The sequence below is a fragment of the Diadema antillarum genome, unplaced genomic scaffold (genome assembly GCF_040938485.1).
Source record: "Diadema antillarum isolate AM-2024a unplaced genomic scaffold, OU_Dant_1.0 scf00000011, whole genome shotgun sequence".
NCBI lineage: Eukaryota > Metazoa > Echinodermata > Echinoidea > Diadematoida > Diadematidae > Diadema > Diadema antillarum.
Window position 1 is genome coordinate 792,362 of NW_027270900.1, and position 27,639 is coordinate 820,000.

A 27,639-nucleotide genomic window follows, 5' to 3' on the forward strand; every position below is an offset into this window, starting at 1 on the left:
GATAGAATTCGATAGAAACATCAGATTTCAACAAATGTGATGTCATATGAAAGAGAATAAAATTTTCAACAAGTTGATACCATTTTTTGTGGGTTATTGTGATAATTGGATTGAGATTTTAAGGAAAAAACTCATTTTTCGATATTTTTCTGAAAAAGGGAAAATCATGAAAATGCTTGATTCAGCATAAATCAAAGAAAGACTGAAGGATTATCTTGAAACGTTTCAAGAATTTTGTTTGACCTATAATTAATATTTGGAGAAAATTAGGGGTCAGTACCGTTTTCGGTTCAGGAGTTATAATGTCTCAAACTTGAAAACTCACTATGTAAAAATGGCCACTTTAGTTGTGACCAACACCTTGTTGTTTGTAAAAAAGTCTGCGCGCGCCAAGATTACTACACGCGCCACTGGCACTGGCGCTTGCAGCAGTGCCAGTGGTGCGTGTAGTATAGTCTTGACAATTGCAGTCTTTTTCTTTGACAGACAAGGGTTTGTGCCTGCAAACTAACTTTTCATATCAAGTGGTAGCTCAGGTGATACTGATCGCTATAATTTCAAAGTAGATTGTTCTGAAGCAGATGACATGAAGCAAAAAAAAAAAATCAAAAAGAGGTAGTAGCTTGAAGCTTGGCACCAATCTTGTTATAGATCAACCGCTCAAAAAAAAAAAAAATCAAGATGACAGCCATCAAAGTTGACATAGTGTATTGCGCCAAATTAAATGTATTATTTCGTTTTTGATACAAATTTGTCTGTTGTACCATGTTAAACCGTCTTAAGTTTTTATGTACACATTTTTTAAACCAGTGATATTCTACTCTCCGAAAAAGAAAAAAAAAACATATAAAGTGGAAGTTTTTACTTTTGATGTGAGGAGTGAATAACAGAAAACGGTGAATTTCGAGTGAAATTGGAGTGACTTTTGAGTGAAAATGTTCATTTTCACTCATTTTAGAGTGACCTTAGGCAGAGCTCCACACTATTTATATTTGGTGGCCCAAAGGCAAATATCCGACCTTTTTTGGTGGCCCGATCAGGCCACCAAATTCTTCATTTCTGACATTTTGGTGGCCCGACGTGCGTTTTTTGTGGCCCCGGGCCACCGAACCACCGTTAGTGTCGAGCCCTGCCTTAGGGATCACTCGTCACTCTTCGAGTGATCCCCGAGGTCACTCTTAAATGAATGAAAATGAACATTTTCACTCTCGAGTGATCCTGATATCTAATATAGGAAAGCATCTACCAATGGCATAAGCTCAGATCAATTGTGACACTATAACCCACACGAAATCAGCCTAAAAACAATGTAACAAAAATCTGATAACGGAAAATACAGTTTCAGCATGCTTATTTGTAAATGTGAATATACAGCACGAATAATCAATTTGGACAATTCTATTCGAACAATATACTGAAAAGTAATTTCGCACAACACATTTAAGAGCAAAGATGAGAAATTGCCGCCATGTTGGATTTTTTTTTGAGGGGGGGGGGGGGGGGTCGGATCAGAAGGGCTTTCAAGGACATCTACGGATCAGACATTATTACACATAAACCATCATCATTCACGTTTCTACAACAGCAGAGTAACATTCAAGTAAAAAAGCATATCTTTGATACAGAAGCATTTCTTTTTTATCAAAGATTGGGCCTTACCCAAACACTGGAATGAGCTCCACCCCCCCCCCCCCCCCCCCGAAAAAAGACCCTCAATATGGTTTACACTAGTACAATATCGTTCGGATGTATAGAAACATGTAATAGACAGCAATATGAGAAGATTAAAAAAACATCAAATTATAAGTTATAAGTTGAGATTTAACTTTGACGCAACACACTAAAGGTATTGTTTACCATTGGGAGAGATATCACATTCGATATGTATGTGCAGGTCAGTAGTATTACAAAACATTCTACCATGTAAAAAAAAATATAATAAAGCCTAAAACATACGGAGATATCACCATTTCTTTTCAAGAAACCATAACCATGATAACTGTTGACATAAAAAACATTCTTATCAGATCTATTTAGTATATCTAACAATATTTAGCATTAATTATACTGATTTAAGTTTCTACATTAATCCCTAACTCACAGTTTAGAACTAGTTTGAGGAATTAAGTAAAGCTGGGTTTTTGTTTTACGTGCACTAATGGTAAATACTGCCTCGAACGAAAACCTCGATTAATTACCGCCATCTTGAATTTTATGTGGATACTATTTTTATCGCTAAATATTACACATTGGCAAAATTTGTGCCAAATTTTAAGCTCCTATCTCTTTTTGGAAAATACTTTCTGTTCAATCTTACCTGCCTCAGAACAATCTACTATGATGAAATGCTACAGTAATAGCGACCAGCGTCACCTACCACTTGTTAGTTTGCAGGTACTTGCAAGTCACTAGACAATTACAGTATTACATGTGACCATGTAAACGCATTGTAAGCAAAATTTATAATGCATAAATATAATTTTTTCAAGCTTTAGATGTTAACTTGTCAACAGTGTATGATATTGCCTGTAATTCCAGAAATATGAATTATGTCTCAATCTCAATAAATCTCAATCTCAATCGCAGGTTTCAAAATAATTCTTCAGTTCTTCTTTGATAAATACTAAATCATGCATTTTTACATTTCTTCCTTTTTTCAAAACAATATAAAGATATGGATCCCCCCCCCCCAAAAAAAAAGAGAAGCAAACACCCCCCCCCCCATTTATCACAATACACAGCTAAAGTGGTATCAACTTTTAGAAAGTTTTACTCTCCTTCATATGACATCAAATTTGTTGCAATCCAATGTCTCTATCAAATTTTATGTTTGAAATGTTAATTTCAATAAAATGGCGGCCTTGTTGGACCGCATCTGTACTTTGCAACAAATCGACTGAGGTGTACTTACGGAACATTGCTTAGTATGCTTAATATTATGTATGGTGTTGTTTATAGAGAGAGTGGAACTCGAAAAGTAAGCACGATCTTGGATTTGACCCTCTGTGACGTCTTTGGGAACAGATGCGTGTAAATAACTTATTATGTAAAATGGGATTTCAAGTATGAGACACTATAACTCCTGAACCAAATACAATACTGACCTCTAATTTTCTCCAAATATTGATTACAGATGGGTAGATGTTAATTTCTGCATGGTTTTCATAAACATTTTAATTTTATTTTTTAAACTTTTTAGAGAAATATTCATGGTGCATTCTGAAAAATGTCTCCATAAAAACCTAAGATGGTTTGAAATGGCATTAAAATGCTCAGAATATATAAAAACCATATAAATAGACAGCAAAACAGACAAAATTGTATCAAAATCGAAATGATACATTTACTTTGGCGCAATCTTGAATTTTTTGAGTGATTGATCCAAATTTGTTTTAAACTTTCTATAGCAAGGTTGTTTCAAGCTTCTACCTCTATTTGAAAGATATTTTTTGCTTCATCTCATCTGCTTCAGAACAATCTACTTTGAAATAATAGCAGTCAGCGTCACCTGAGCTACCATTTGGTATTAAAAGTTAGTTTGCAGGCACAAACCCTTGTTTGTCAAAGAAAAAGTCTGCGTTTGCCAAGACTACTACACGCACCACTGGCACTGCTACAAGCGCCAGTGGCAGTGGTGCGTGTAGTAGTTTTGGCGCGCGCAGACTTTTTTACAAACAACAAGGTGTTGGTCACAACTAAAGTGGTCATTTTTACATAGTGAGTTTTCAAGTTTGAGACATTATAACTCCTGAACCGAAAACGGTACTGACCCCTAATTTTCTTCAAATATTAATTATATGTCAAACAAAATTCTTGAAACGTTTCAAGATAATCCTTCAGTCTTTCTTTGATTTATGCTGAATCAAGCATTTTCATGATTTTCCTTTTTTCAGAAAAATATCAAAAAATGAGTGTTTTTTCCTTAAAATCTCAATCCAGTTATCACAACCCACAAAAATGGTATCAACTTGTAGAAAATTTTATTTTCTTTCACATGACATCAAATTTGTTGAAATCTGATGTTTCAATCAAATTCTATCATTCAAATAACAAATTCAGTAAATATGGCGGCCATCTTGGACGCCATCTTGGATTTGGAGGCTTTTGCAACAAATTTTTTGAGGTAGACCAGTGGAATGTTGTTTGTTACAATAAAAACTTGAAAATAAGTATGGTCTACTTAGTTTGTAGAGAGAGTGCAACTCACTCGTTAAGTAAGCGACTTTTTGGGGTTTGGCCCTCCGGTTATATAGCTGTATCATTATTTCGAGAGAAAGAAGAAGAAAAAAATATATACAGTGTTTATATCATAGACCTCTGAGCATCACAACAATGATTCGGGAAAAATCCAGAGGCGTTGATACAGCAAGGTAGTTTTGCAGCAAAACAACGAAGAAATGTTGTACAAATATAATCGTGGTTTCAATGACGTATGAGCATACCTACTGACTTCAAGCCAAAGGAGAGAGTAGAAATTTAGTGTCAGAAAGTGGGAGCCATAACAATCTTCAAAACTAAATTTAAGCCACAAGTTTATAAGTATTAAATTAGTGCAGGCGACTCAAACGAGAGGGGATTTACAAAAATTAGAGTTGTTCTCACTACAAAAAGGATGAAAAGTGTCTCATTTAAGTAAATGGACGAAGAAATCCTTTGTTCTTTCTAGGGAAACGCAAGCAAGGAACGTAAGACATACATGTATATGTTTTACATAATAAAGACCAATTGAGGGAGATGCCGGAATTTGCAGCAGCGAGTGACTCCAAAAACCCGCTTGCTGCAGATTCCGGCACCTGGGCGAGGAGAAGGTGGAGGCCTCGACGTGACGGCTGACCAGGCTCGGCTTGATCTCGCTGGGAACCGGAGAGCGAAGTTCGCTGCGGATGTCGTGTATACGCTGAATAGGAGAGTGTGAAAGTCCTTCCCCTGTGTACTGGGAAGGGGAAAACGAGACTAAATAAAACATAAGTGAGATTAATCACAATCAAGCAAATGAAAAAACACAATATTGATAAGAAAATATATGCCAACATGTGTAGGAAACTCGCAAATATTTTGAAACTCTACGTTTGCAGATGAATATCTTGAAAATCCGCCACTGCAATTGATAATGCATACATTATACAAACTTCCCCAATGCATGCCACAGCAAACAAAGTGAGAAAAACATTATTGATAAGCAATTAAAGTACATCATAACGCATGATAACACATGATACAGACGACTCACAAAATATCATGAAATCTACGTTTGCAAAATGATAGTGCATACATTTTGCAAGACTTTACAAAGTCCATGCTACAGCAAAGGTATGCAATCTTAAATACTGTGATATTTGTTGGTTTCCTTGACATAGGTAGTAACTGCGTCCAGAGCTTTTTGGTTTGCGAGTAAATCAGAGATGCTGGGTGATTGCTTATGGATAGCACGTATGAGATTCGTACGTTGATTTGTGTGTTGTTTGCAGTGTAATAAATAATGTTCAACGGTTTCCAATTCATTGCATATTGGGCAAAGACCAGTGGGATGCTCATGGGTGTATGCAAGGGGGGGGGGGGGGGGGGGGGGGTCGGGAGGGTCGTATGACCCCCCCCCCCCCCCAAAAAAAAAAAAAATAACAATAACAATAAAAATCAAAAATCAAAAGGTCCACTTTTTGTAAAAGACACTTCTGTTTTTCGAGGGCTTTTTACCCTATATACAACAGGAAAAAAAGTCACTTTTGTACGCACCAAATGGCCCCATTTTAAGATATAAAATTCAAAAACTCCCTACCCTGGGGGGGGGGGGGGACACCCCACTCCCACACCCTTCCCCCGCTCGGTCGCTCCGCTCCCTCGCAAAGGTAAAGGTCCAAAAATTGTGATTACGACCCCCCAGAAAAAATCCTGGATACACCCCTGATGCTTACGGATAATATGATAAAAAGTTGCAAATCTGGGTCTGCCCATGCGAAGTCGGTTAGTTATTATTTCATCATGTCTATTCAGACTTTCAAAGGTGAAGGAGTTCGAGGCACAGGGTTGGATGTTGAAAAGATGGCGTCCTTTATTAGAAGAGCGTCTGAACACGTTCCAAGCGTCAAGACACCTATGTTTAATCACATGTATAATAATATCATCAACATTTAGAGGAACAATGATTGTAATATTTTATTTTATCTCATTCATTTTATTGAAACATACTTATTCAGGATTGCTTGATCAGTATGAGCTGTTTTTCATCAAGGTCATGAGATAAAACATAAAAATACAAACAAAACAATCATTATGTCATCGGTATAAAAATCCAAATCAGCTGCAGTAATTGAAATATCAAATCAAATAAATAGTTCATTATCAACAACATAAAATTCATATTTTCAAATTCATTTTTGCAAATCCTTTGCCGAGAAGACTGCAGAGATTCTTACGTAAACTTTGTTTGGCAAGATAATCGGCGTGAGATCCTCAGCGATGCAGGGACTTTTTGTAAAAGCAGACTACAAAAGTCGCGTTTATAGAGCATCTAACAGCCAATTTCTAGGGAATTTAAACATATTATAGTGGAAAAGTCACTGTAAAGGAGTATGATTATAACATAGGGGGGGGGGGTTCATCATTATGTGACGGTGTGAGATCCTCCGCGAGGGAGCGAAAGCGACCGAGTGGGGGAAGGTGTGGGAGGGAGATACCCCCTCCCACGGTAAGGACTTTTTGTAACAGCAGAGTACAAAAGTCGCGTTTGTAGAGCATCTAAAAGCAAATTGATTATTAGTTGAAAGGAGATAATTATCCCCTCCCACACGACGGAAATTGTGTATTTTTTACGTGAAGTGACAAGTCTGGTGCACATTTGCGATAAAACATTTTGTAAATCTATCAATCTAAAGGTGTATTAAAGATAATATAAAGTTTTGGTACCTCAAAAGTATGAGTTTCCTTGTCTTATTTTGTGTTTCAGGTTAAAGGCCGTGTCACACCATAACGCAGGCTTGTGGCGAGGAGGTAGTTTCCAGCACGTAGAAGATTTTCAGCGGGCGAACAAGAATGTTTGCAATTTTCATTCATGCCTTGTCATACCGTACGGGGGAACTTCTGCGGCTTGACTTGCGGGGAAACAAATTTACTCCAAGGAGCTCTCCGCAGTTGGTCCGCACCTGACAGTATCTAGCGCGTAGTTGCCCGGAGGTGCTCACGCAAGTCCGATTTAACCGCAGCCAAGTTTTGAGCATGACCAAAACTTTTTCCGGGTGAGTCGCGGGAATGCCCGTAGAGGTCCACGCAGAACGCCAGTAGTAGACCCTTAGCGGCAGTACTTCCCAGGCAATTCCCACGCAGGTCCTTCGTAGTCCCGTATGCAGCCAAGATAATGAAATTCTGTGAGATTTCAGCCATTCCATTAGAGGAATTCCTTCACTAAGTTGTCAGCCCCCACGCGACTGGTACAAAGGTCACACAGTATACTCGCAAGTATAACGCGTCCAGCAAGTAAGACACATGCGCTGACTCGCACAAATCCCTTTCCGCCCTCAGGAATGTCCGGTATGCTAGAAAATCCCTACACGTAACAAGCCCGAGTAGCTTGCCCGGAAAGGTGTGACAGGGCCTAAACACGGTTGCGGGTAAAAAAATATGCGTGCGCACCTCCGGTCGACTACTTTTGAGATACATGCTAGGTACTGTCATGTGCGGATATCTACGGGGACCTCCGGGTAGTCAAAATTGTTCTTTGCAAGTCGCACGCAAGGCTGGTGTGACACTGCCTTAAAGTACCTTTCATATAACTAACACTGTGAGACTTACTCGCCCCAAAGTGCTCTCATGTCTTTATAGTCAGCATGCAATAATGGTTTCGTACCAGAGCAGAGCGGGCTCTGAAAAATTCGAACGAGCCGTTAGTTTGACTCGACACGGTACCGCGACAATCAATATACACGTATTGATATTCCCCTTATTAGGGGTCATGACCTCAATAAAAATACTCTCGAAGCATTCAGACATGATACAGTATTCATTTAACAGTTTGTGGTTTAAATTGTGCGTGACGTAGAAACAAACACCACCACCTCTTTTGGTAATCCTGTTGTTGGTAACTAATTTAAAACCGTCAATGGTAAATAGAGAAGGTGACGTTTCCTTGAGCCAAGTTTCACTGAGATCGATAATGCTGTGTTTAAATTGTAATTCGTTGAGAAATACGAGTAACTGATCAACATTTTTATTAAGGCTTCTTATATTGAAATGGGAAACAAAAAGCTCATTAAAGTGTGAATGAGATAGTGTGATCATTTCTTTTTCCAAGTGACAGTGAGAAAGTTGGCCTTCATTTCGAGCAGACGCATCATTAGCGTCAAAATCAAGCTTCAGATCTTGGGTTTCTGTGTTTAAAGAAGTAACAAAATCGGAGTCTTCACCTTCTTCTCTATCACAAGAATGTAAGAGGGAATTCAGTGCAGCTGGCTGATAATCGTTTGCATCGCTATCTATGGCTGCCTTTATCAACTTTCCCCTGTTTAAACAGCTTTCGATAGCCCATTCGATAGCCCTTTCGAAAGCCCTTTCCATATCCCTTTCGAGAGCCCTTTCCAAAGCCCTGACTGCCTGTACTATTAATGTCCCGCTTGTTTTCTAAGAAGGGACGGCGAAAAGCAATTACCATCATAAAGACATACGTGTATCTTCCTTTGAGAGGACGAGTCATGATGCAATGCCACATGAATCAATTGTCTTCCTACCTGTGAGGCAGCTCCAGTTTAGCACATACTTTAATAATATTTCTGAGTGGCGGCATGAGACTTTGGCTGCGTTTATCAACTTTCCCCTGTTTAAACGGCTTTCGATAGCCCTTTCCAAAGCCCTTTAGAAACGGCTTTCAAAATAGTTGCGTTTATCAACTCTCTTCGCGAACACGACTTTTAACTGGCCTGTCACTGCACAGCTGCATTGCGCTATTCGGCCCGAGGAGAAGTACAAGTACTGAAGTACAAGACTACAAAGCCGTTTCAAAACAGCTTCGCGTTTATCAACTTCCAAAAGGCTTTTACAAACAGGTTTCTGAAAACTTGTTTAGGAAACCTGTTTCGATAGCCACAAATTTGTGGCTTTCGAAAAGGCTTTCCTAAAGGGCTTTCAAAACAGTTTTGCGTTTATCAACTCGGAAAAATTCCTTGAAAGCTGTTTGGATAACCTGTTTCTGCCCGAGAAAGGAGGGTTGATAAACGCACCCTTTCGGAATGGCTTTTCCAAAGGGCTTTCAAAACAGCTTTGCGTTTATCAACTCGTAAAAACTCCCTGAAAGCTGTTTGGATAACCTCTTTCTGTCGAGAAAAGGAGCTGATAAACGCACCCTATGACAGAAGAAGAAATAGCGTTTATGAGCTCATCCATATTCAGAAGTGCACAAACACGAGTTGAATAATGAGTTGTTTACCGGAAATACATGTTCATGACTTACCGTGTGTCTCTTGGAAACGAGTTACAAAGACAACATTCAGTTGGTAAGCAGCATATGCATACCACACAACGTTCACATGAGGTAATGACCTTGCAGTTGGTAATAACTGGAATGCACAGTAAATAATGAAACCGTGTTCTCTAGGGATGAACAAATACAAAATGTCGAGGGACAGACGGAAAATAAAGGAAAATTCCGTGTGACACACAGGTAAGAAAGAAGCGTCATGAGTGATCTGTGTCACAAACACAGGAAGACGCGGAGTAAGGAGAAATGACAAGCTCTTATGTGGCATAATATTGTAGTAGAAAAAGCAGGTGGATAGATTTGTCTGAACATATCAAGCACAAACAATCGGACATAAAGCTTTTTTTCAAGAACAAAGTTCAGAGTGAGTTTTTTTGAAGCCATGTTATGGGTGTGCGGAAAATTGCAATCAGAGAACATGTATAGCAACGACAACGATATGAACATTTGGCTACAAGAGTTTGCAGACATGCTGTTTAGCATAGAGTTGAGCGAGAAGATCTGCGATGTACGCACGGACAATGAATTCTGGTTGGCATAATTGTTAGAAGTTGCAGAGAAGAATTGACTGAAACGCATTCTTAAAGAAAAGTTGATCCAAAATTGTGTACAAATACAACAATGGCTCTAACTTTGAGCATATTAGTATATAGAAACACGCAATCAAGAAAAGGCTCAGAACAAATATAGTTTCGTAAACCGAGTTCCGCGGTTTTACGGCCACCCACCTTACCCTCCAGTCCCATTACAAATGCCAATTAAGCCATACTAATTGCTAAGAAGTTGGAATATTTGACCAATAGAAAGAGGGATTTGGCTGGAATAAAGCTACGAAAATGCAGACATAAGGAGAAGAATCAAGACTCCTATACTGTATATCAGAAAAGAAGTTGTGAACTAATTTACATAGGTGAAATCCTTGCAGGCATTCTGAGGCGACTGAGCTTGGATATGTGACATTAATTGGAAAGGCCGTAACTATACATCAACACACTCAAAACCTTGCAGGCATTCTGGGGTACTTAGCTGGGCTCTGTGACATTGGAAAGACCGTAATTATACATCAACACACTCAACACACAGACGAACAGTGTGTTAAAGGAACCAACTGTATCAGCTTGACAATGTAACGGATATAGTAATTTTATAACACTTCGTGATAGTCAAAATGATACAGAACATGAGTAGGCCTAGAGAGTTGAAAAACTTCATCGTCGCACAGTATTGCTCAGCAGAGGCGATACTGTTGGAAATAATCAATTAACGGTGTTATTACTTACAGTAAATGGATAAGGGGTTACGAAGTAAGAATGCTAGCACAAATCAAGATCTTCGCTAACCGAAAAGTATATATCGAAGTATTTTAGGTAAATTAGATCAAAAGAGAAAAGATTCACGTGAGCAAAAGGTTAATCGTCATACAGGTTCCATCTGGAGGCACCCTTTTCCTTCCAGTATAGCAGCACATTAGAGCCAACAACTGAGATTTTCGTAGAGACGTGCTTCTCTTTGCGCAGGTTGAGGGCAGCTTTTGCCAGGACGCTCCTTCTGGCTTTCAGAGCTGGAGGGGAGGTCTGTGCGGACTGCGATCCTACGCGGGTTCTGGTCCGCGGAGGCGGCGTGAGATCCTTGTGGTCGTCGCTGGCGTTGACCGTCTTCGAATGCGGCCAGGATTTTGTTGGGATCTCTCATGTACACAAACTTGGCAATGAGGCACTTGGCACTTAATGAGGAGGGTGGCCCCAGCAACTCTGAGGGGTCAAACCTTTTGGGCTTGGTGGGGTAAATTGACCAGCAGCCAGCTCCTGGTCTTTGATTCTAGGCACGCAAAAACGCGGCCCAAGATAATGAGCATTTCAAAACGACTCTTCAGTCGCGCTCTGACCATGACCTGCGGGGTCAACTCGAAGTCACGCGTGCGAGGACTTTGATACAGATTTGCGGGCTTGCCGACTGACGCTATCCTTCGTGTGACGGGCCTCTATGTGCGTGCATGTCAAAATCTTTTTGTGAGGCCCTGAGTGTATGCTCTTCGGTTCACAGCGCATTGATAGTGGGTATTATGTGTAGGTCTATCTGTAGTGCTATTATGAAAATGTGATCAACGCATAACGGTACTCTGCATTGTAGACGCCTGTAATAGAAAAGTGCACTTACTGTTATGCCAGCGCGCCATTAGTTCTGGGTGAGGATCAAAGAAACGGTAAATAAAAGTTTGAAAACGACTTCGGAAATCTCGCAACCGCCACTGTTTCCAGAATGTTGAATTCAGCTCAATTCAGGAAGGCCATCTCTCGAATATCGTCATATTTGTAAGTTTAGATCACCAAAAGCAAACAGATCCGTACCTAGTATATTCATGTACTTTATCTTTGACTTTGGCTTTGACTTTGACTATGACTGCGCGTGGTGTGGATATACAGATATACAGTTGTTGCTGATTGACTTAAGTCTCAAATATCAGACATGTTTTACCTAGAATCGGGGTTTGTCGTGAAAGCAACACAGAGTATTTGGAAGAAATGTTATTGCTTTGTTTTGTGGTCACAATCGTCTAGTGTTTCTATAGAAGAAGGGAGATAAATAACATATACATCTACACGCTTAAAGTTCCGTGTCATTGGTCGTGACTGTCGCCATATTGCCATGGCAATTCACAACGACTTCTTAATGCCACTTTTTATTATTTGCAGCGTAAAAATTTGCAGTGCTTCAGTAATACTGATAATAATAATAATAATAATAATAATAATAATAATAATAATTGAATTAATAATAATAAAATGATAATAATAATGATAATAGAGTCTTTAAATGTGCCATGTCTATCACACAGTGGCACTCCTGGCACACTGCTTCAAATGGTAAAGAGCTACGATTCAAAGAAAGCAAAGAGTTACTGGAAAAAAAAACGTTTTGAGTTTTGTTTTGTTTTTTCTTGAACAGAGAGAATGAGGTTGGCCTATCCATTCTAGTTAATCCTAGTAGTTCTACTCTTCTTCTGAAATGTGAGTTAACGATAGAAAAAAACAACGCAAAAATGTAAGTCGGTATGATAATAGTGTATCCAAGATCAGTTGCGGCATTTTTTTTTTTATAGTAATGGGTATGTTCTGTGGAAGAAGAAAAAACAAATCAATGAATTGAAATGTATATATATTTTCGTATTTGGTAATATTGTGAAGGTTCGTTGGCTAGGCGATACAGTCTACACAGATTAACAAAAGAGATTTGAGTTGATAATATTATCACTAATTCATCTGGTGTGGTCGCCACCAATATCATAATTCGCCCAATTTTTTTTTTTACTTACAGTAACTTTTTTAATCTATCCCGATTTGGTGAAGCTCATCATCTGTTTTATACTATTAAAGTCAACGTGAATGTTGAGTGGCGTTTTAGGAAGCTGCTTTCCCAGAGATCGTGAAAGTTAGCTTGTATACAGTTTTAAAAATGATATAATGATGAAGATGATGATAATAATAATAATAATAATAACAATAGTAATGATAACGAGTATTATCATTATCGGTTTTTTTTGTTATCATTACTATCATTATTATAATTATCATTCAGATGTGTGTTTCTTCAATTTATCTCCCTCCTACAAATCAAATTTGTTAAGATCGCAACTGCTGATATGTAAATGTACAAAATAATTTGTGCTCCTACAATTTAAATTTGTTATGATCGCTGCTGCTGATTTGTAAATTAACAAATTGTTCACAAATTTGTACATTTACAGATCAGCAGTTGCGATCTCAACAAATTTAAATAGTAGAGGGAGACAAACTGAAAAAATTCGAATCTGAACCCTGTGAATAATATCTTTCTTTCAATTATCATCATTGTTATTGTTGTTATTGTTATAGCGGAATTCCTGGATCCGCCCCTGAAACATGTACCCTGAGAAAAGAATCTTTTAACATTATTTGTCGTTTATGTTATGATTATTATTATCATATACCTACTTTTATTATCATTATTGTTGTTGTTATCATTTTCGTTATCAATATTATTTTTACTACTATTATTATTTATATTATTATTATTATTGTTATTATCAGCATCATCATCATCACCATCATCACCATTATCATTTCTTATTCAGCGCTTTTACAGGGACCTGATTAAAGCGCTGTACAATTAACGTAGGGCGTTCACAAAATATAAAGACAACATAATCAATATTCAAATAGTTCGGTCTTAAATTTCCTTCTAAACATTTCTCCTGAAACGCTATATGCGGAGTTGTTTTGGTAAAGCATTCCAGAAGACAAATCCAGCATATGAAAAGGTGCGTTCAAAAGCTTTGGTTTTTGCTTGTGGGATTTGTAGGATTGGTTTATCATTTTGTGACCAGAGTTGATATCCCATTATATAAAAATAGGAGGGAGGGATGACTTGCGTAGAGATAGGATAGTAGAAAGGAGAAAGATAAAGGAGAGGTCTGTATGCTTTCACTATAGGCTTACACAAAGTTATTTTACCTGGATCACTGAGCAGTAAGGCATGACAAAATATTTCTCACCGAGGTACAAGTGAATAGTTACAGACTTACAGTTCATTGTTAGTTACATGATTACATATAGATTACATAATAGATTAAAGGGGATGGCTACTAACTGATCAGTGGGAATCAGTGGGAATGCTGGGGGATGATTGTTCCAATTTAAGAGTGCATTTATATTTTTTGTGTAAAAATTATTTACTTCAGAATGATCTCATATTAAAGTAATGTGCAGTTTGACGTTTCCAGGTTAGCATGCCTGTACAGTGACGGGGCACTAAACTGCACATTACTTGAATATCAGGAGACTGTTCTGAAGCAAATTTCCGCCCAACAATAGATGTAATGTACTCTTAAATGAAGTATGTTGTACATTGATGAGCCATGTACACACAGGGGGAATAAGTGTTCATGTTCTGCATAATTATATGACACGTATTCTGAATGGGGATATACATGGTGATTGAACTAGAAAGCAAGCAGCGGTGATACACGTGCCGTATTTATAAACTTGATGGAATTTCTTCTTTGTTTATACCGTTTTGACCGAATTGGATGTCAGTATTTACAGAGTAACCGTGGCTGCCCTCCTTGGTAATCTGTCCTTCACACTAAATCTTTTCACCAAATACCAGCTGTCAGTGTGGAAATAAAAGGCAACAGATCGTATATAAACTATGATTTCTTAATCGAAAGTTGCTTGACCCATATCTAATCTATGACCTTTATCATAAAATGGGTTCAAGAATGTAGCCAAATGGAAGCGCTGAAATGAGTCGCGTTCGCGTGCATTAATTTCTCACTAACATGCACGGCCTGACGTCACAATGTTTACACTAGCAGTGCGCACTCAATCAGTTGTTACAAATGCGTCGCGCGCTACTATACGCGCTGTCAATCCTGTAAACAACTTCTAGTTCGGGCTGCCGGCCGGCCTTTCTTGTGCATACGTATACTCTTATGCGTACAGGATACTTATATGTGCGGGATTTCCGAGTGCGAGGTGCGTAAATGTTTGGGACGAACATCTTCGAACATCTTGACTCTTGAACGAGTGCTACATGTAGCTGACTGGTATTGACCCACAAAGGTACGTGAAAAATGCTGTTAGTTTTCGACCCATTTTATAAAACAAATGATGCACAGGATTATTTCGTAGCGTCGGGTATTTACAATGTAGTGCATGTTTCACAATTGTAAATACCCTCGAGTGCGCTACATCTCCACTAACGCACTCTATCCTGTGCATCATTTGTATACTATACAAATGATGCACAGGATAGAGTGCGTTAGTTGTAAATACCCTCGAGTGCACTATACGCCTCCACTAACGCCACGAAATAATCCTGTGCATCATCGTGCATGTTTCACAATTGTAAATACCCTCGAGTGCACTATACGCCTCCACTAACGCCACGAAATAATCCTGTGCATCATTTGTTTTATAAAATGGGTCGAAAATTCGAAAACTAACAGCATTTTTCAGCGTTTTTCACGTACCTTTGTGGGTCAAGACGTCCGAAGATGTTCGTCCCAAACATTTACGCACGTCGCACTCGGAAATCCCGCACATACAGTATAAGTATGATGGGGTTTGGGTTTCCGGACACTTAAGTTCCCGCATGAAAACTTACTTATTTTACATAGAATATGCACCCTTTACCTTAAAGACTTGATATAGACTCCTCATATAGGCCTACTAGACAACATACTCTGAAACGGCGTGAGAATTCACCTGCTAAATCGTTGGATTTGCCCTTCAAAGTGACTCCATGTACGCGTCCGGTCCCACAACGCTTGGTCTACTGTACACTGTACGTATGATACGTACGCCACACATGTTATGCACAAGGGGAAGAAAGGTCGGCCGGCCGGCAGTCCGAACTAGAAGTAATTTGTTTGCAGGATTGACAGCGCGTATGCATGCAATTTAAAGGAGCCGCCGCGCGCACAGACGATCGGCAATAGGATTAACACGCAGTGCAATGGGACTGAGTAACCAAAGCATACGTCACTCATTTCAGCGCTTCCTATTGGCTACATTCTTGAACCCATTTTATAATATTGGATAGCAAAATACAAGGTGTACAGGCGATACAGCTTATTATATCCCTCACAAATTGCTTCTCGTCCTCTGATTGGTCGAGAGCACTGTAAAAAACAAAACATAATTCTACCATACAAAATTAATCCACGTACGACTATTCTCCCTAGGGAAATAGTACAAAAACTATATCATGCTGGTGATTTTCGCGCCTTTTTTGCTTCGTGTCGCGACGCGAAATATTTCACGTGTAAATGAATGGGTATCGCAGCACCTTCGCTTCGCGAGAGATTTCATGTACAAATGAATGGGTATCGCGGCGCCTTCACTTCGCGAGAACCACAAGGCACGCATACTGTAGACAATACACTCAATACGTGTAACGTTTAGAGAAAATAAGAGACTTAGAAAGACTCTTATCAAGCCCTCATTCTACCTAAAAAGATGCTCATGGCATTGTGGAATAGAATATTACGTTACAACAGAGTAGGCGATATCGTAGATCTATAAATAGACAATTAACAACAATAAGCAAGCTCTTCGACCAACCGTAGGCCTAACGTTAGATCTAGACCTATTCTAAATAATCTAACGACGGTAACGTTGGTTAGGCCTCATTTGGCCCTGGTTTTGAAGATGCATGTCGTAGAGATAATGGAAGATCGTTCCAAGGTTTTGTTGCATTGTATGAGAAAGTATGATCCCCTAACTACGGTATACTAGATTTTCTATGCCTATGGCTATATCCCAGTGTAGGACTGTCTAATTTTGGGGAGTTCATGCTTCGTCGCTTGAAATTTGCTTATTGGTCTCGCAGTTCACTAACTCGAGCGACCCACCCAAAAGATGTAGACAAACTGTGCAGTAGATAGTAGGCCTGCTTAATTATTTCTAGCGTAAGTTAGATCTAGTTAAGCCTAGTTCTACTTCGGTGACTTCAGTAGCACTATTTTCTTCGGGGCTGCGCCCCTCAGAAAATAGTGCTACTGAAGTCACCTCATGCACATAGTTTCAACCAGAGCCTTTCAGGCCTGGTATATTTGTATATTATATTCCACATACTAAGAATGTTGCAATAGGATTGGTCAAGAGCTGATCACGTGATGAAGGGTAGTTTTGCCCAACACATCACCTGAGAAGAAAAGTTCGTTACACTCTATATGTTGATAATCCCTTTTGTTTCACTGATCTCCACACAGTCCACACAGTCCTAGCGCGAGATGAGTACGTGCGAAATAAAAGTGCGTTGCACTCACCGAACTAGAGTTCGGTGGTTGCACTGTGGCATGTGACCCAGGTCACTGGATAATACACAGTGCAACGCACTTTCACTTCGGTGCCGCGCGGTGCGCGCAGCAAATTCATTGTTTTGTCATCTACGCGCACACGTAGCCTAAGCCCTAAGGATACCTAAAGACAGCTAAAACAGCTTCAGATGTGGAATAAAATGGGAATTTCTAGAACCCTAGATGTGGAATATAAAGCAAATAATCAGCTTTTAGTTTCAGGCAATGAGACAAACTATCCCTTCCTCGGCGATCTGAATGTGTACGCTATCTTATCTCAGCTGCGCTTCGGAAAGATAGCTACATCCAGATCGCCTCGGAAGTGATAGTTTGTCCCATCACCTTTACCAACGTTGACTATTTGCTTACCGTTCTCGTTATAGCTATAATATGAATGTTTCCTTCTGATCCATGTTCATTACTCATGAAATGAATTTTTTTTTATAAGTTTCAGTGGTGTTCGTATCTTCTTTGCAGTCTTCGCCATGAGAAACGAACCCCGTCGTCTGCAGAAGGTGCCTTTCATCGGCCACTGGAACCAAGACGTAAGAGTTTTTAGTTCTCATCAGTATCGTAACTTCATAGATTAAAAAAAAAAGTTTTGGCCATTATACAGATGAGACCTGTGTGCTTATGTGTGAATGTATAGGTATGTGTCTACCTGTCTGTGTTTGTGTGTGGAAGACTATTCTTTATCATTACGGAGGAGGTACTGTGATACCTCCTAAAAGTGAAATGCAGGTCAACAGACTATGTATACAACATCACTTGACAGTCGAACCATGGTGCTATATAACTGCATAAGGAGCTCCATGGTCGAACGCGGAGCGTGCAACATGAACTTCATGGCTAGTAATGCTATACAATAGCTCGTGATACTACAGTAGTACTGCAGTGGAAAAAAAAGAAGAAAAGGAAATATAAAGAAGATTCCATACATTTTATTTTTATGGCATAATAGACGAGTTCTGGACTTACCTCCCTTAAATGGCAGACAAAATAACATGAACCTTAACATAAGTATGTTATGTCAGTAATAAGAAAAGAGTGGAGGAAATCATTGTACTCTTCGAAAGAAATGAAATGAGTTTCCTACTGTATGTGAAAAATCCCTTATATCGTTGTATAACGCTTTGCATTGTGACAGTGACGTCACTACTGAAAGATATGGCGTTTAAAACCTTGATTTTTTTTCAGGAAGCCGTGAGATTTGTCGCAATCACATCGTATGCAATTCACAACAGATTATGATTTCATCACTGTATAAGATTTCGATAGAGCTGTACATAACACTGTCACTAAGTGCTCATTGTTTACACCAAATCGGAACGTATTGACGTATCCTTAACATCAGATCACCATGTCGTATTGTCGTCGTGAAAGCTGTCTACCAGAAACATGTCTAATGCCATGTTTCTGCACGAAAGAAACTAGTGAGAGTGGTAATAAGATAGCACTCTCGCCTCTCCTAATTTTTGTGTGTGGTTACGACCAATACATGTACCACAATTAAGGGAAAATCTTTTAAATTTGAATTTCATAACTCTGTTTCCCTTGTCCGGTTTTAATAGCACTTCGTATAGTTCCTACATTCTGCTTTAATCTTTTTGTTGAAGTCGACGAAACGTGGCGTAGAATTACTCTCAGTACAGCCACTGACATAGAATAACATGTACAGACGCCAATTAATCAATCTTGAAGCAGAGTATTATTGTGCTTATCACATATCCCCGTTGTTTATACCACGCACCCAGTTTAGTGTTCGTGCAGACGCGAATGTGCATCCTTTATATTGCGATCATCAAGTCGTATCAATCTTTGGAAATCTATTCCGACAGTCATGTTTAACATAACAGGGTCGTCACAATATCTGTACCCTTTGCATCATCATTCAATTTCAAATTCAAATTCAAACTTTTTCCAACAGAATGTACAAGAAACAATATGATACATTTGACATGCGAGTCGTTGATAATATAGTCAGACATGCAGGGATAACAACATGTTCATGTCTACATGTTTAGTACTCTATTTATACACTCTGTGAAAAAAAAGTGGAGGTACCCACTCAGAAGACTATGCTTGTGACATGTGGGTACCTCTGAGGGAAAGGGGGAAGGAGGAGAAGTAAAGGGGATGAAAAACTTACAACTACACAGAGTGCGGGAAACTGGGAAAGTCGGGAATAGAAAAAAAAAGAAAAAGAAAACGAAAGAAAGAAAGAAAGAAAGAAAGAAAGAAAGAAAGAAAGAAAGAAAGAAAGAAAGAAAGAAGAAAGCAAAAGTGTGAAAAAGGGGAACAGAAAATAGGGAGAAGAGGAAGAGAGAGAGAAAGAGAGAGAGAGAAAACCTAAATTATTCTGATGCATACACCAAGGGGCGAAGCCCACAGAGACAAATAGCCAAGCGTTTTCGAGAGTGAAACAGCGTCGAGCTGCTTTCCAGCGGAACAGACTGTAACCGTGAGGGCACGTATGGAATACAAAAATGCTAAACGCAGTAAAAAATGGTCGATGCCTCAAGAGAACGCAGTCTATAGTGAAAGAAGAGGAGAAAAATGTCATGCTTACGAAATACATTATAGAATTATATTTATTCGGTTGCATTATAAGACTTCAAAAGAAAAAATCTTCAATCTCTTTTATAAAAGAATTCAATGACGGTGCATTTTTTATGCCCATGGGAAGGGAGTTCCAAAATCTTGGACCTACATAAATGAAAGTCTGTTGAGCAAGCACGGTTCTTAATAAAGGTAAATGAAAACCATTTGACTGTCTGGTTGGATATCCATGATATGTCCGGTTGTGCATGAACATGGAGTTAAAGATAAACGGAAGGCAGTTATTATCATAAGTATACATAAATTGCCCGAGTTGAAACAAAAGCAAATCTTTAATTTTCAGAATCTTATTATCAAAAAACAAAGGATCTGTATGAAAATATGGAACGGTGTTACAAATAATGCGAAGAGCCTTCTTTTGTAGCAGTAAAACCCAATCCAATAATATTTGATGAGTATTCCCCCATACTAAAATTCCATAATTTGAATAGGGTAATATCAAAGATGGATACAATGTAAACAACGAATATTGAGGAATAGACAATTTTAGTCTATGTTACGTAAAACTTTCTTACTGACATTATCAATATGAAATTTCCAGGAAAGTTTATTATCGACTGTGATTCCGAGAAACTTGGTATTGGAAACACTTTCTAAAACAGCATCGCCAAAACAAATATCCATATTCAAATTATTGAAGGTATTACTGAAAAGCATATATTTTGTTTTTTGGATATTTAAAGACAACTTATTTTAGTAGAGCAGTTAAGCCCTCAAAATCATGACAATTGTGCAAAATTTGACTAAAGCATGAAACTTTCTCCAGTGTTAGTACATACCATAAGATTCATCTTAAGATCGGGAGGTAAGTCTGATTTGACCTCTGATGACCTCCAGAGGTCAATGAACTTTAAATATCAGAATATTGATGTTTGGAGGCATTTGTGAATGATAAGCCTAGATCTTGGTTACGCTGCACTAAATAATGCATTTGTACTACAAATCTTCCGTTTCCACAGGGCATTGACAGGTTTCTACCTTTGACCTCTGATGACCTTTAGAGGGCAATGACCTCAAAATACATAATATTGATCTGTTATGTTATTAGTTAATGATAAACATGGTTAAAATGTGCAAAACATGCATATCTGTTTTACAATGAAATTGTCTTCATATTCCAAAGAGCACAGACAGGGCTCTACCTTTGACCTCTGGTGATCTTTAGAGGATGTACAACACAAACATCTGTTTTACAACGTAGCCCAGATGGCTACTAGCACATAAAATAAAGAATAGAATAGAACAGAATAGAATAGAATATAATAGGATAGAGAGTAAAAGAAAACAGAACACTGCATTTGACCCTGTGACGTCAATATGCTCAGTATTTTCCCCTTCTTGGAGTTTATGAAACCGTTTATCTTCCTTCCAGCTATTTTTTGTCGAAACCCCCTCTCCCAAGAAAAGTTTATGGTCATAGGAATTTATAAGTTAGACATTGGCTACTTTCCCCCGCTAGTGGTCAGTTCCAATGGCTCTTCATTCCCAAATTCCCACCCAAATTACGGGGAATGACATGATGGCGTGTTCTTACCCTCTGATCCCCAAACGTAAATGATCTTCTGAGCTGGAAGGTCGCCCTCCTGCCAGATAAAGGGCTTTTTACACTTCCATATTTTTGCTTGGTCCCGTACCGACGGTGGGGCTAAGGGGAGGTGCCGGGGGGGGGGGGGGGGGGGTCTTAGCCCCACCAATAAAGAATTCATTTCTAGTGAACACCACACCCCAATATAAGATTGAGCCAATGAAATGCTTTAGGGAAAGGAAGTTTGTTAGCAAATTACTTATAAAAAAAAAAAAAAAACATGTTTGAGCCGAGAAATCAGTTAGAGTAGCAAACTGTAAATGTGATGACATATCCAGTATCTATGTATCTGTACAATAATATGGTCGCCGGCTCAGAGAAAGTCGTAAGGAGCTTTTGGGAACTTACACAATAATGACGTTGTCTTCATATATATATATATATATATATATATATATATATATGAAGAGTGTGTTCGCAAAAAACCGATAAGTCCATGTTTGAAGTTTTTGAAGTACGGTCTCTGTCATAAAGTACAAAATAATACCTTTTAAATGATATATTGGTCACTACATATGAAGGTACATTTTTGAAGTTATGGTCAAAAGAAGCAAAAATTTTCTTATTGTTCTCTTTATTTTTCTTGACCTTTAATCGCAAATATCTCCACTTGGCAAATATGGACTTATCGGTTTTTGCGAACAAACTCTTCAATATGTGTGTATATATAAGAGAGAAATCGTTCAAGAGGAATGACTTTAATTTACGTTTGAAGACATTTCAAGAGATGTAGTCTTATTTGTTAAGGGGCAAATCATTCTACTGTTTGCAGTCTTGTAAACATACTTGTATCTTTAATAGCGAAAACTGTTCGAGTACGTGGACGGTGATAAGTAAGCCCCTTTAATCAAATTATGTATGAACCAAATGGTTTCTTTTGAACATGTATTGTGTTGAAAAGTTCTTGGCAAAATTCTAGGGAAAATGTGTACGTGAAAATTCCGATGTTCAAAGCATGCGATGGGAAATGTAAACAGTACGTGCGAATGCTTCTATGCTTCCTGCTGAACTAAGTTGTTATTGGGGAAAAGAAAAGAAAGGTCTCGCTCTACCATGTCTACACCACAATGCCTACGGATATCTAAGCTGGAGGTGGGTTGGAATGTCTTGCTTAGAGCATCAACCTAAGTACAGATTAATTGGCACGCTATCTTTTGAAGAGAAACAATACTTTGTTTCACATTGTTAGTGGCGAAAAGAAAAGAAAAAAGAGAAGTCTCGCTTCACGAGAGATGTTCAGATCCCGCTCTACACCACAACGCCTACGGATGTCTAGGCTGGAGCTCTGGAGGTGGGTTGGAATATAAAGCACCAACAGTAATTGCAGATTAATTTTGAAGAGGAACAATACTTTGTTTCACACACGATGATAGCAGAAAGACAACTGATAATCATCCGCTCGTGTGAAATCAAGCAGAAGTTTTTCAAAACATTTCAAGAGGCATCTTGGTGAGTTACAGTCTGTTAAACATGTCAATATAATGTGAAAAACAAATTGAAGGCCACCTGCAATAGGCCACCTGCAATACAGCCTCGCATTTTCCGACATCACAACTTCACGTGAAATAATCAACACGTTCCATATTATACTTGTGATGGAGAGAGAAAATAATAATCAACAACACTGCAAGATTGATGAAGACAACAGACGGGAACTGATTCCACGTAAAATACATAAACATGTACATATGTATTTTGATTTCTCCATGCATTTTCCCATATCCTTACACACAATCATTGCACACGTATACTTGATATGGTGTTCAGCTCACTGTATGCAGACTGAGCACGATCCGATAATTCAGAACCTTTGCCAGTGACAGGATTGTAGCCTATCCCGCGAGTCAAAAAGAAGCTTTCTTATCATCTCAAGCACCCTGTACTCTATGCGCAATGCACCCATCATAGGGTGCGTTTATCAACTCCTTTTCTCGGCAGAAACAGGTTATCCAAACAGCTTTCAAGGAATTTTTACGAGTTGATAAACGCAAAGCTGTTTTGAAAGCCCTTTAGGAAAGCCTTTACGAAAGGGTGCGTTTATCAACTCTCCTTTCTCGGCAGAAACAGGTTATCCAAACAGCTTTCAAGGAATTTTTACGAGTTGATAAACGCAAAGCTGTTTTGAAAGCCCTTTAGGAAAGCCTTTTCAAAAGCCCCAAATATGTGGCTATCCAAACAGGTTTCCTAAACAGGTTTTCAGAAACCTGTTTGTAAAAGCCTTTTGGAAGTTGATAAACGCAAAGCTGTTTTGAAACGGCTTTGTAGTCTTGTACTTCAGTACTTGTACTTCTCCTCGGGTCGAATAGCGCAATGCAGCTGTGCAGTGACAGGCCAGTTAAAAAATCGTGTTCGCGAAGAGAGTTGATAAACGCAACTATTTTGAAAGCCGTTTCTAAAGGGCTTTGGAAAGTGCTATCGAAAGCCGTTTAAACAGGGGAAAGTTAATAAACGCAGCCTCTATCGGAAGCCGTTTAAACAGGGGAAAGTTAATAAACGCAGCCTCTGACCAGGCTGCGTTTATTAACTTTCCCCTGTTTAAACGGCTTTCGATAGCCCTTAGTAGTATAGTAGTTCCACTCCTATTTGGAAGTGAGGTACCTAAAGATGTCATTAAAAAAAATGCCCCAAGTTGCCTGACTTAATGACCTAAACTTAAGTGGATGACAATAGCAAGACACAGGATTACTAATGTGGAGTGCATGTTAGGCCTCACAGTATCTCTCCAAATGGTCCATGGCGTCACTGTATGCTTCAGGACCATGAGTCATTCATCGGAACCATGCCCACGAGCTCGAAACTAGGTAGCATTGCCCATGAGCTCGACACTATAAGTTTAGGCAAACCAGGCCCATAAGAGTTCGACACATGGGGGGGGGGGGGGGTCCACAAGACCTATACACTGAATAGATTAAGCTATCTGAAATACATATATTAATCTCGTACCGTGTGCCAAGTTTTCCTCGAGTGTCGAGCTCGTGGACCGCACAGCTTGTGGGCCTATCATATTTGATGTCGAGCTCATGGACCTTGTTCATCTAGTGTTTAGGTCACAGGATGTATGACTCGTGAGCTGCGTAACTCATGGGCTGTACGACTCTTGAGTTGTTTGACTTGTGACGTACACCTGATGAGGTGGGCCTGTTGTTTTCTGGTTAGTATCTTTCACCCTTTTATCCAGTTCAAGGGACTTTGCCATATGCCTGTTCACATACTATAAAGCATCAACCCAAAATATGGTACTCCTCTCCCCACTTTCCATGTTTAAGCGTACAAATTTTGTCCAGTGCAAATTTGATAATGTTGCACATAATTTCATGCAAGCTAGGCTGCATAACTAACCCAAACATGAATATTATACAGTATGTCCCCCCCCCAAAAAAAAAAAATAAATAAATAAATAAATAAATACAATTAGATTTTCGCATTGATAACACACAATATGATTAAATTGTCTAAATGCTACTCCAGGGTCTTAAAATATAAAATTTTAGCTCTATTTTGCAGTAAACCCCATTCGATTTGGTTAAGCGGTCACAGAGAAATGGGGATTGTTGTAAAGCATGTCATGAGTTTGATTCTTCCAAGTTTAGTACTTCGATGATTCTGTGTGTGAATACAATAGACAAAACTTGGAGGGAAGAAATTCCTGACATCTTCTATAAAATTCCTCATTTCTCTTTGACCACTGAAGCAAATCGAATGGGGTTTCCTGTAAGATGTGGGCAATGAGGTACAGTTTTCATACCCTGAATTTGTATTTAGATTGATTCGATATTTTTAAAGATATCATTGCGGAGGGTCCCGTTGTAATTTTTTTTTTTTTTTTTTTGGGGGGGGGGGGACATACGGTATTTGAGGTCACTGCCATCACTGAAGACACGTGAGCTTCATTTCTGAAGTAATTGACCGCTCACATTTCTGAAACCTTTTACTATGAACCAGTACTCTGTGGAATATGCATACATGCTTTGATTATAACGTCAAGGCGTGATTTGTAAATGATTAAACTTTTAGGATTAAACCAAAGAAGCCAAACACAAATACTTGTAATCCTACACAAATTTTGATATTCTAAAAGTCTGACCTCACATTGTCCTTAGATGTCAAAGTTGGATATACACAGGGTAATGACCAATGTTCTGTGGAATGAGGAGACACTTCTATTGATTGCACACCAGGTATACAGTTAACCAGTGAATATACGTCAAATATCAATATTGTAATACTTTGAGGTCATTGACCTGTCACAGTCCTCGGAGGTCAAAGGCAGAGACATGTAAATAATTTCCCTTGAACTGAGGAATAGGAAAGTGATTCAGTTGTAACACAAAATTTTTAAGACATCGTTATCATTTTTATCATCAACCAATTGCACCAAATATCACAATTCTGATAATTTGAGGTCATTGACCTCTGGAGGTCATCAGAGGTCAAAGGTAGAAACCTGTCAAGGATCGGTGGAACATTGAGGCAATTCCACTGTAAAAAACAAACAAACAAACAAACAAACAAACATGGTTTTAGTACATCATTGCCGTGTTTATCATTAATCAATGACAAAATATCAATATTCTGATATTTTGAGGTCATTGACCTCTGGAGGTCATCAGAGGACAAAGGTAGAAACCTGTCAGGGTTCTATGAAACATGAAGACAATTCCACTTTAACAAAAAATGAGTTTTTAGTACATCATTAGGACCTACCATTTTAACATTTATCAATGACGCAAAATATCTATTTTTATCAAATTTTGAGGTCATTGACCTTTGGAGGTCATCAGAGGTCAATTCAGACTTACCTCCCGATCTTAAAATGAATCTTATAACATGTACTAACACTGGTGAAAGTTTCATGCTTTAGTCAAATTTTACACAATTTTTCTGCTTATCTGCTCTACTATTTGCTCGTATCCACTCACATAATTTTTTTAACTCAGAATTAACTGTCTGCACAAGGGTATTTGGGTCTTCATGTGAATAAAAAACATTTGAATACATTATTTTGATACGTTTACATATTTACATTTGCATTTGACCTTGTGGGACGCCACACTTAAATTCTCTCATATCAGAGTTATGATTGTTCAAAAAAATATATTGTTTGCGATCAGTTAAATAACTCCTGAACCACTCCAAGGCCTTCCCGCTTATACCATAATGAGACAACTTGTATAGTAAAATATCATGAGTTATAGTGTCGAAGGCCTTGAAGAAGTCCAGGAAGATACCAATCAAATGAGAGTGATCGTCTAAAGCATGTGCTACTTTATCAACAAAATTTAACAAAACGTGACAGGTGCTATGCTTTTCTCGGAACCCAAACTGCGAATTTGTAAAAACACCATACATTTTCAGAAAACTCAACGTTCTTTTACATATAATTTTCTCTAAAATCTTGGACAAACAGGATAATAAAGAAATAGGCCTATAATTACTTATATCTAACTTATCAGTATTCTTATATATGGGAATAACTTTAGCTATTTTCATTTGTTCTGGAAACACACCCGTTGACATTGACAAATTAAAAATATGTGCCAAAGGATCCGCAACAGAAGATATAACACCTTTCAAAATCATATTGCTTATGTCATCATAACCTGAACTTTTTTTTTTTTTTGCTTTTCAAGCCAGATACAATATCAGTAACCTCTTATCTAGTGGCAGGAGTAAAAAGTATTGAATGCATATCATACTGATTTAAAAAATCAGAGAAATGTTTGTTCAGGAATTTCTTGAGCGATGTTTTCTCCAATTGTTGTAAAATATGAATTAAAAATATTTGCTATATCCGCAGAATTATCAATAATTTCATCATTAAATCTTATTTTCGATATACCAAACTTTTCATTTGATACATTCATTGCTTGTTTTAATACATTCCATGTACTTTTTATATCACATCTATATCTTTCTAATTGCTTATAACAATATTTTTTCTTTTCAATACGTATTATCTTAATAAGGGTATTCTTATACGAGGTATATTTCAATCGTGCTTGTTCAGTTCTTTTCATTTCAAATACATAAAAAATTCATTTTTTCTATTCATCGAACGCAAAATGGACTTCGAAATCCAAGGAAGCTTTGGTGTTGATTTATAATTCCCTCGTTTATCCTTTCTTTTACAGG

At 38.3% G+C, this 27,639-nt stretch overlaps 1 protein-coding gene across 1 annotated transcript in view; it reads left to right on the plus strand.

Annotated features, from left to right (window-relative positions):
• Positions 1-17,237: 17,237 nt before the first annotated feature.
• Positions 17,238-27,639, plus strand: part of LOC139720519 (putative aldolase class 2 protein PA3430) — a 20,653-nt gene continuing 10,251 nt past the window's right edge. Inside the window, exons 1-2 of the mRNA XM_071631875.1 lie at positions 17,238-17,241; positions 17,794-17,848. Coding sequence (XP_071487976.1) covers positions 17,238-17,241; positions 17,794-17,848 — 59 coding nt within the window. The remainder of the gene's footprint in view (positions 17,242-17,793; positions 17,849-27,639) is intronic.